The sequence below is a fragment of the Lathyrus oleraceus genome, chromosome 3 (assembly GCF_024323335.1).
Source record: "Lathyrus oleraceus cultivar Zhongwan6 chromosome 3, CAAS_Psat_ZW6_1.0, whole genome shotgun sequence".
Taxonomy (NCBI): domain Eukaryota; kingdom Viridiplantae; phylum Streptophyta; class Magnoliopsida; order Fabales; family Fabaceae; genus Lathyrus; species Lathyrus oleraceus.
Genome location: NC_066581.1, coordinates 316466315 through 316476824, shown reverse-complemented (window position 1 = coordinate 316476824; position 10510 = coordinate 316466315). Strand labels below are relative to the sequence as shown.

Below are 10510 nucleotides of genomic sequence, written 5' to 3'. Positions count from 1 at the left end.
ATCAGACCTCATTAAACTTTCTCCCATTCCATCTCTACTCAAATTGCTGATGTCTTAACTAAGCCTCTACCTACTCCAGCTTTTTCTTCGACTTTAGCCAAACTTAAACTTGTTTCCACTCACATGCCAGTTTGTGGGAAGTGTTAGATAATAAATCCTAGTTTGTTATTATTTGTTTTAGTGTTGATTACACTTTTGTAGAAAAGTTACTTACTTTAATAGTGTATAAATACACCACTTGACTAATGTGTAAACTAATCCCTCCGTCGCATAATAAGTGTCATATTTAAACAATATAAATTTTTTAAGAAAATGATTAGAAGTGTTGATATTAGTGGAAAAATTAATATTATTTACTAGAATACCCTTATTAAATGTAGTTAATAAAGTAGGTGAATAAATTGAAAGTTAATGAATAGAGGTATAATAATAAAAAAATAATAATAAATATTATATTGATAATGGAAATAAACAATTATTACGAGACAAAAATAAAATAAAAATAAAATACTTTTTATGAGATGTAGGAAATATTATTTTGTTTGTGCAATTCGAAAAGAGCCAAATACAACATAATCTTCAAACTTAGTGGACGATGGAAAACTATATTGTCATTTGACTTCCAAGAGAGTATCTTTCAATGAGATATTTAATTTTTTTAATTCTAATTTGCTTCCAAATAAGTATTTGGTAGCAATCCCAGATTACTATACTCTAGCATGTATTTTACTCGAGAATGGTTAATAAGTATTATTTACTATAATTTTTAATTTGTGAAAAAATCTTAAACATCAGACACTCCGAAACAGTGGGAGTGTCTTTAAACGTAATGTCTGAAAAACTAAATTGTAACAAAGGAAGCATTATTCTTGTCTGATTGCATTTGAACACATACAGGGAAACAAGAAAAGAAAGAAATTGGAGTTTCACATTAACGGCAGGTACAAAATAACATTCATTTGGACATATTTACATGGACCTTTCAGAAGCTAAATCAAGCAGCGTGCGGAAGAATTGATGAGGATACAATGGTGGTTGTTCTGCAAGTGCCTGAGATATGAATAAAATGATTTGAAGGAAGAAAAACACCCACTTAAAACGATAATGAAAGATTCAACCCACAAAAATAAAAATGATTTACGAAAGAAAAGTGATAATAGCATTAGAAGAATTTACCTGATGAACCAAAACAGTGGAAGGTGTCATTCCGGGGACAGTATTTACCTCTATGATCAAAACCTACAAATTTGAAAGTTGTCAATGAGTAAGATGATGACAGGTCATTTCTACCTCACCGTTTCCGGCGAATCAGATAAAAAATGTGACATCTACTTCAACAAACCTCTCCACTGTCAACATTGACAAATGCATCGATACGTGAAAATCCTTCTAATTGTAGAGTGTTTGCAATCAGTTCAATATGATGTTTACAGTTTTGCAAAGCTTTCTCACTACATAGACAAGTACATGAAAAAATATCATTAAGAATTACTTGACGAAAACTGCGAAGAATATATTAAGAGTAGCCCAACACAACATCATTGAATGTGAAGAAACAAGAATAAAGTGAGAAACCTCAAAAAAACAAGAATAAAGTGAGAAACCTCAAAAAAACAAGACACAAAACCTATGAGCCAGAGTTTATTTTACTAATGGGATGTAGAATCTCCATGACATACCTCATAATTGACAAGGGAGGTGGAGTCAGATTGATGCCAGTCCCACCTGCGAAGAAATGTACAAAGGATACAGATAAACCAGTAATGACAGAGGCGGTGTTCTTTTTCTAATTATCCTTATTCTAAAAACAACACTATAACTCGGGATACCGACCTTGGAACTTTTCCTCTAATGACAAAATATCACCACTTTCCTTGACAGTTACGCTAGGACTTAGCGAGTGCATTGATCCACGATTTCCTATGACGCCAACTGTTATTTCCACCCATCTACTGTGCCCTTTCCACAAGAAGCCATGACCCATCTCATTCTTAGTTTTGGATGACACAATTATTTCATCTGTCTCTATGAAAGGTTCAAAGATCAAGTGTTCTGGAGGAGGGTTTGGCATCTCAATCATACCATGTGCCTATGTACATCAACCAAAAGAAAGAGGTAGAATGCCATTGAATAAAAAATTTCAAGTTAGGAACTTAAATCAATAACTCAATAAATTGATAATCTTATGCAATCTATCAACAAATGACATTATGATGACTGCATGAAGTTATTAACGTTCGTATACCTTTGATAAGCTATTTGGAGGAATCCTTAGTAGACACTCCTCCAGAGCTTTGATATATATTACAAGGTCATTGGAACAACTGCATATAAATAGAATGAGCTTATTATGTGTGGTCATAGAACACACATCAATCGCACGTCTCGTTTTACAATAATTCTTGAAAAGCATGCTATAAGGCAATATTTCATATTTTTTAAATTAGTGATGACACAGAATGGATGCTAGCTAACAAATTTTCGAATCTACCATAATCTTGCAACCCCGGTCGAGCATCCATCTTTTGCCGGCTTAATACATAATGTTTCGCATTGTAGCTTCTCGGTGAGGTCATGCCATATATCATTTATGTGCTTGTTAGAAAGATCTTCTTTTCGCCAGACTTCCTTATTTATGGTAAGAATTCCCGAGCTTGCAAGCTTTCAATAACAAGATATTAGAATACAGAGTCAGAGAAAATGTTAAATTGAAATAAAATCAATGAAAGAGAAGTGTTTAATGCCGAATTGAGAAAAGTAATGGAAGAGGAGAGTTTATCTTTCAGCAGAAAAATATTTGATTAAAGGGAAACGTACATGCTTTACGGCAACAGAAGTTGCAACTTTGTCCATACAAATTCGGGATGCCAATGCACCAGGACCTTCGACAGAAGATAAAAGTGGGGAAATAGACGATTACAATTTCAAAAATAAATAAAATTTGAACCTGAGTAAGGGTACAGTATAAACAAACCTGTGTGAGGAACTCCTTCAGCTTCCAACAAAGATTGAAGTGTCCCATCTTCTCCGATGCCTCCATGTACTATTAAGTAACAGAGAATTAACATTGAAAATAAACACACAATCAATTTCATAAACCTGAATTCCTTAAAAACTACTCTGAATAGTTGAATCATTAAAAAAACTGTTTAAAGAATGTGTCCTATTATGGTCAAATATCACTATTAAATCAAGTAATGAGAGCCTCTAACGCATTGTCCATTTTATACCATTGGCTTTACCACATGGTTGTCCCTAAAAACTGTTTCCCCTATAACCATTCTGCATCAACTTCAAAAATCAAAAAACGAAAAGAAAATATACAAAGCAACGAATTATCATCATGAAATTTTATATCAGATTTGACTTTTGTCAAGGTGAAGTACACTTCACTTAGACAATGACTTTTATAAAAATGCATCTTCAATAATATATAAAGGCAACATAAAAAACTCTAATCCTGCATTGAAAAAGAAATTGAAGTTATAAAATTCATCATTAGAGAATACTCTCATACCTGCTATAAAAACTGTTCCGTTGGCTTCCTTGACTAGCTTTATCCACTGCCGTAATGAGAATTTCTTCGGAAGTTCATCAGCAATATCAAATCCTGTAAACCAATTATGGTCCTTCAAACCCTCTGTGAGATCATTCATTACTTTCTTCCGTAGATCAGATGTTAGTGCAGCCCGATTTGGCTCAATTGCTTCTGTGCATGCTTCAAGTACTTCCTCAGTAGTATGTCGTAGCACAAGAGAATATCTGTATAAAAATTAACATTGAATTATTTCCAGAGTGGTTTTTGATTTCTAGCAAACCTCCTCACAAAATAAATAAAAAAACATTTTCTTTGTAGTGTAAACACACGTTTTCTCCATGTTGAAATTTAGTTTAATTCAGTTATGAAGAATGGGGTGAAAAAGATTGAATTGACCCCTTACTCATCGAGAGTTTGATATCATGCCAATGAAAAATCTTCCTAAAAGCTTTATCTATTAAGTAGAATGAATTTATATCTCTCTAACAATCTGTTCCTGTAAGTATATTCAGAAATCAAGGACAAATCCTGATGTAGAGAAAATGGTCAATACTTACGGTAAAGACCAAACTGTTCTATTCCATACATCGTCGACCTTCATTTCCATACTGCCACTAGATGCAGGATCACTTGTTGAGGAAAGCAAACATGGAGTTACCTCAAGCTGTAAGAAAAACTATTTTAGACTCTAGTGTATTATGTGCATTGTACTTTTATTAGAAATGAGTGTTTTCAGGTAGAAAATGCCATAAGTTTAAAGAATGAAACAGTACTCATGTCTTAGTCATTGGCATGTCATGAGAAATTTTTATTAACGGCATATACCGATTCATATTTACGAAAACAATTATAGTTTGGTCACAACATATGATATGATGATTCTAAAGACAAGAAAACATGAAACAGTTCAAACAAAATAAGTGCGAAAATTGTAAAATTAATGCTTAAACATATATTCCTTTAAAAAATAGTATAAATAAGAGATTTAAAGTTGAAGGCTTTTCTGATTGTGGACACTTACATCCCTGAAGCCTAGCAAATTAAGCCAAACGTTTGTACCACTCATAAGAGATACTTGCCGTTCTGATGTGTCGCCTCCAAAAATGACAAAAACTTTTCGATCTCCTTCACGGTGGGGAAGTGGCTTATTAATCTCTGAAGATTTTGATCTTCTTGGAATCTGACCTGATATGCTACTGGCTGATGCAAGATTTGGAAACCGCAAGCAAGCATGGTGAACAATGCTCCTAAGGATGTTTGTATGAGAAAAACCAACCTTAACAATAGAGGGAGTATTTTGAGGCAGTCAAAAACACGAATTATCCATACATTAATGCAGAAAACATAATCATATATTTTTCCTTTTAGAAGGGCGTGAATGGTCAGTGCCGTGTTCGAACATGCTCAGAATATACAAGTAAAAATGACATAAAACAAAACAGACAGTCACCTAGAAACGGAGAGGGGCAATTTAAAAGAGGCCAAAGACCAACTGCAGCCACCCGTAAGTAACAGAGAAATACCTTATGACAGTTTAGGAAATTATGACATATATCACAAGAAATGAGAGGCTGACACATCAAGAAATACCTTAGAAGCTTGCTGAAACAGAAAACTTGTTTGTTCCATACCACTGATCTGAAATATGCTACGAATATATATTCAGCAATAGTGAGCAACCAACATTAGTAGTAAACCACTATCTGAAGAGAGAAAATCATCTCACCATGTTGATGTCGGTGAATATTATGGTACCAGATTCAGACCTTCCAAACTCATTTTCTGAAGATGATAGTTTACAACCAGAATCAGGCAAAAACCATCCATCAATTCGTGCAAAATCTTGCAGGCAAAGCCGTTGAAATAACACAGATGCTCCTTTGCGAATATTCTCAATTACATCCAAAGGAAATCGAGGTGGAGTGTGATAAGCAACCTGTAGAGAATATATTCTTCACCGGATTAGAAAGAAACTTGCTAGTATTGTATGAAACCAAATATAAATTATAAAGAGATTGAAAAAGAAAAAAAAAAGTCACTTCCTGTATAAATTATTAGATCAACAAGTGTGTCATGTTTCATCATTTTCTATTAATATGTAAGACATTTATACTACTACTACTGACCTGTTGGGTTGGAAGGTACTTCCTACGGTAATTAAATATTGCATCATTCTCTTTCAAGTCATTTGCACCAAAGAATTGCAGCTCCACCTGTTCATCTAATTACAGTGTTATTACTCTATGAAATATTCATTAGGTGATAAATAATATTTACAACGTGTATAAATTGTTTTTACACGCCGACATTGGGAACTACAGAACTTCCATTCAGTTATAAATACAATTAATCTTAATTATTATCACTGAATTGTGTTACAAGTCAAGGCCAATTTACAGCCTTGAACAACAGCCCAAAGACATTGTTTCATTCAGTCAAAAATAGAATGACTATTCCATTCAAAACCAATATTTGGTGATTGGTATATGAAACATACCTCCGTAGGAAGTAGTGCAACAGGACAACTGTCTGAACTAGATCCTACATCAAGGACGATGGCTGTAAACTCCTTCCCTCCTTCAAGAAATATTTCTACTAGCACTTTATCATCAATTCCCTATCAAATTCAAAATCAATGAAAATACCAAAACTTAACATATATTATGAGAGAAGTATGATTCTAATCAATATGTACTCCTAAATTTTCTTTATATCATTCTATTTGATTTTTCTGCATATTCATCAACAGAATTACAAAAGTGTCTGTTCCTATTTAAGTGAAAAGTTAACTGAAAATACCTCAGACATGATTTCATTGGCTTTCACAAGAGAATCAGTCACACCGTATGCAACCGTAACACCAATGCTTGAGCCTCCTCTTGTTGGTTTTACCTAAGAAGTCAAATTTTCATTCGTTAATAAGCATCACAAACTGCTTCACAGTGAGTTAAGAATTAATCACTAATTACTGAACAAAATCAAGTGTCTTACCACAACTTTCCCCACATCAGGGTCCAGCTGGTGTTTCTTAAACCACTCTGATAGTTCGTGTCTGTTTGTTTCATATCCCTATTTGACATCATAATGTTATAATTTATAAAATCTTGTAGTATGTACAAAAATATGGATGAACGATGTAAAAAGATAGAAAATACGTTCACAAACACTTAATTATGGAAGTAATCTAACACAGATATGTATAGATGAACATTAAGTTTGCAGCATCCAATTATTAAATATATAAAAACATTAGAAGATACACATTGATTTAATATGCAACAAGTCATCACTACAAGGAGAAACAATGACCTTGTCATTACCTCAACTAAGAAACTAGGCACGGTTACAAATCCATGCTTCCTGAGTTCCGATGATGCTTTATACTGGAATATTTTTAAGATGATTAGTGCTAGGGGTATAATCAAACTAGAAAGTAACAAAAGCTTGATAAGATGAAGGTAATGTAAAACATATTGAAGGTATCTCAGTTTTGAAGTTTCATAGTGTTTCCCAATTATTTCTCACATATCACCATTGGCGTCCAAATAATCAGATGTTTGGCTACATTCCGGTTATGATAAAGAGAACAAAATTCATGTACAGGAAGAAACGAGGCATGAAAAATACATGTTTTTTTACCTTGTCAAATGCTTGGCGGCAGTCACTTGATCCTGTGCCAACAAAAGGAACATTATACTTTTCCAGCAATTCCTAAAAATATATATCACAGAGAAATATTTATTCATAAATACACAAACTAATTGTCGCCTAGAAACGATCCCTGCATACACACAAACAGAGATATTCCACCTGAATGCCACCATCTTCACCAAATCGACCATGTATGACTGGAAACACTATGTCGACAACTGCAGCGAGATGCTCTGCCAAGTCAGCCAAAGTCGGGAAACTTTGGGCAAGGCTGCAAATTTAACAAGTGGCCATCTTAAGTTCTTAATTGTGATTTTTTCTTATATGAAAGGGTTTACTATTTACTAACCTTTCAAGTTTAAAATCAAAATCAGCAGGGGTGTTGGAATATACCTGTAAATAAAAAATGGAAATAAGAATTTAGCATTATTCAAATATGAATTTCTCATTGTAATATATATGCTTATATTACACTAACCTGAGCGGAAGAAATTGCATGTGCATCGAGATTGCAATCGATATAATAGCAACTCACTTGTAAATCATCTCCCTGTCAAGTAAACAAAATCAAAACAGAGATTAAATTTTGGAATTTCATTGAATTTTCAATTTGGTACATAAATTAACTTTTTTTTTTTTGTAATATTTGTTAATTTTTTAAAATATCTACAATTTTCATATACTGATTATTGAGAACAAAAATTTCAAACTTTCTGTAAATTCCTCTTCTACGTTAGTCTACAAATTTTCAACCACAAAAAAAAAACTGAATTTAGAAAGTAATCAAAGAAAGAACAGAATTAACAAGAAGAAGAAAAAATTGATCAATGAAGAAAGAAATTGCATGCACCTGCAAGTGATCAAGAACTGATCGAGCTGAATTGAGAGAAATTCCACGTTCAGCAGAAGGACCGCCGCATATCAAACCAACTTTCAGAACCTTTCCCTCATCTCTTCCCTTCTCAACTATTCGATTGCCAGCAACCGCCAACTCTCCGCTCGAGGCACGTGCAACGGCACTGGAACGAATAGCGCGCCACGTGCTGAGGCTCTGCTTCAACTCGAAGCGTTTCACGCGAGCAGCACCGAGGTGGAGGATGCCGTCGCGGCGGAGGAGAGTGGAGATGGAGGAAGTGCCGGAAATTGATGGTGACGTTGCCATGAATGATAAGTTTTTAGTTGAGTGTGAGATGGAGCATGGTTATAAAGATAATGATGATGGATGTTACTTATATGTCCATGTTGATAATCATAGTTGACGTGTATAATAATAAAAATGGAATTTGAGTAATTAACTATAAAAATTGTCCCTAATTTTGCCCGAAAAGCCGTTACAAGTGAAAGTGAAGTTAAAGTGACACATTCCATAATAATCAAACTTCTTTACCCTCCTAAAAGAGATGGGTCCCAGCCAAAATGTCACAAACGGATTAGCTTAGAGATTTGCTATTTGATGTCATTAAAAAGTTTAATTTCTAAGTGTAGCAATATAGTCTTCGATAATTATAATTTATTTTATTGTTTATTTGTGTACATCTTGAAATTTCCTGAAATCAAGTTTGTAAAGGGTCGAGTATGAAGACACAAGTAGGTTAGATAATCATAATCATACACAAGTCGAAATTCAATCAGAGAGATCAGGACGTTAGGAGCTAAGAAACCATATGAGTGATCACGAGATACGGTTACGAAGTGTCTCCGTGATAACGTGGTGGTTACAAAAGTTAATGGACAAGGCATTACTTGGCAATTATAGTAGACAGCGGGCGTTAAGCACAATTATCTTTACGAGGGATGGGGAGAGGCACCCCTTTAAGGGGCCATTAATGGTTGAAGCGGTATAAAAGGAGACTTCCTTCATAAGGAAAAGATAGACAAAAAACGACCGGAGAAAAATATTTACAGACACTTAACCAATCATTTGACATTCTCCCTAGCTAGCATCAAAGAAGTCAACCTTTTAGTGTTTTTAGTAGAACAAATTCCATTTTCAATAAAGAAAAGTCACTTGATCCTGTTTTCAATACACAAATTTCAATGTACTACTTCAATGCTAGCTACGAAATTTCAATGTACTAATTCGACAAGGGAATCAGTTGGAATTTCTGCACAAACACAAGGTAAGGTTGCATGTCTTTCGACCAGATACATTGGAGCAAAACATCAATGTTCGACATTGAAGGATTTCATCTGGTACTTAGTAAAATTTCCAAAAATTTGGTTATTCATCAACTCGACAGATCGAAGGAGGTTCAACTAACAAAAATTCAAATTTAAACCGAATAACTATTTTTTGATCTTATTCAAACACCAAAGACACGTGGAGATCAATTGAAGGCAGATAGAGCATGCAGAGGTGACGTGTCAGACAATAAACTGTTGAATGTTCAAGACTGTTAGTTTCGTAGTACTATAAATAGGGATTCTGGTGTTAGAATTCGGGGTGGCATAATCAATGTAAACTTCAATACAAACTCAAAGTACCCATAGCAAGCGAGAAACGAGTCTCTGAAGAAAATGTACATACCTACCAATTTTTACTTATGCAAAAAAATTTCTTTTTATTTCATCAATGTTTACTAGTTTTCCTTTTTATTCAAGTTACTAATTTTGACTTAGTCGAAATCATTGATACGTATACTTTCAAACTTAATCATTTTTTCCAAAATAGTCAGCGTTCAATGCAAATACCCGACAACATTAATGCACACTTCCATTTCTCATAAATTTAGCACAACATGCCCCATGATTTACTAGTTTGGTCCTTCAAGCAAAACATTTTAAACTAAGTGATTGTTTTCCAAAATTATCGGTGAAAAAATTGGCACGCCCAGTGGGACATGTTTGTGCAAATTTTTGAATTATTTCCTTTAAAAAGTATTGTATTTTTATTTCTTTGTTGTGAATTTTTTCTTGCATTCAATAATGTTTTCTGCATCTGGACTTTTACATGCTTGAGAAGTGGTAGAACTCTAGTCAAAATGGTTCTCCCTAAGAACACGTCACTCCCCTAAAATAACGTTCCAGATACTAAACAACCTCTCACATCGATAGTTGGAAAGACATAAAACATAAATCACATAGGGACCAATGAACTTATCCTTACCCTAATAACGAGTGCAACTTTGATGCCATGAGTGGTGGTTTCATTTCCTGTGCCGATAAGCATTCCAACTACTCTTAGGCCCACCACACTGCTATAGGAGATCCTAGGCGTTCTTATATGCCAGGTTTTATGATGCCTTTAGTCTCTAGGGACTTCCCATATGGTGTGCCAACTGCGATGATGGCAGGATTATAAAGTAATGTGTTAACATATGG

At 34.1% G+C, this 10510-nt stretch overlaps 1 protein-coding gene across 2 annotated transcripts; it reads right to left on the bottom strand.

Moving 5' to 3' along the window:
• Positions 1-737: 737 nt before the first annotated feature.
• On the bottom strand, positions 738-8424 carry LOC127127365 (uncharacterized). Of its 2 annotated transcripts, XM_051056525.1 has the most exons (24): positions 8040-8424; positions 7668-7739; positions 7539-7582; positions 7349-7460; positions 7178-7249; positions 6859-6921; positions 6530-6607; positions 6338-6430; positions 6036-6155; positions 5665-5751; positions 5265-5474; positions 5129-5176; positions 4560-4814; positions 4096-4202; positions 3518-3762; positions 2975-3043; positions 2818-2882; positions 2492-2661; positions 2246-2324; positions 1834-2089; positions 1680-1725; positions 1343-1451; positions 1177-1239; positions 738-1050 (listed from the first exon to the last, which is right to left on the bottom strand). In XM_051056525.1, exons 1-24 carry the CDS (start codon positions 8349-8351, stop codon positions 970-972), a joined length of 2856 nt encoding a protein of 951 aa, XP_050912482.1. In that variant the 5' UTR covers positions 8352-8424; the 3' UTR covers positions 738-969. The 2 variants fall into 2 exon arrangements, with proteins under 2 accessions (XP_050912482.1, XP_050912483.1); XM_051056526.1 differs by lacking the exon at positions 7539-7582 and having other exon boundaries at positions 8040-8276.
• Between the last annotated feature and the right edge of the window lie 2086 nt (positions 8425-10510).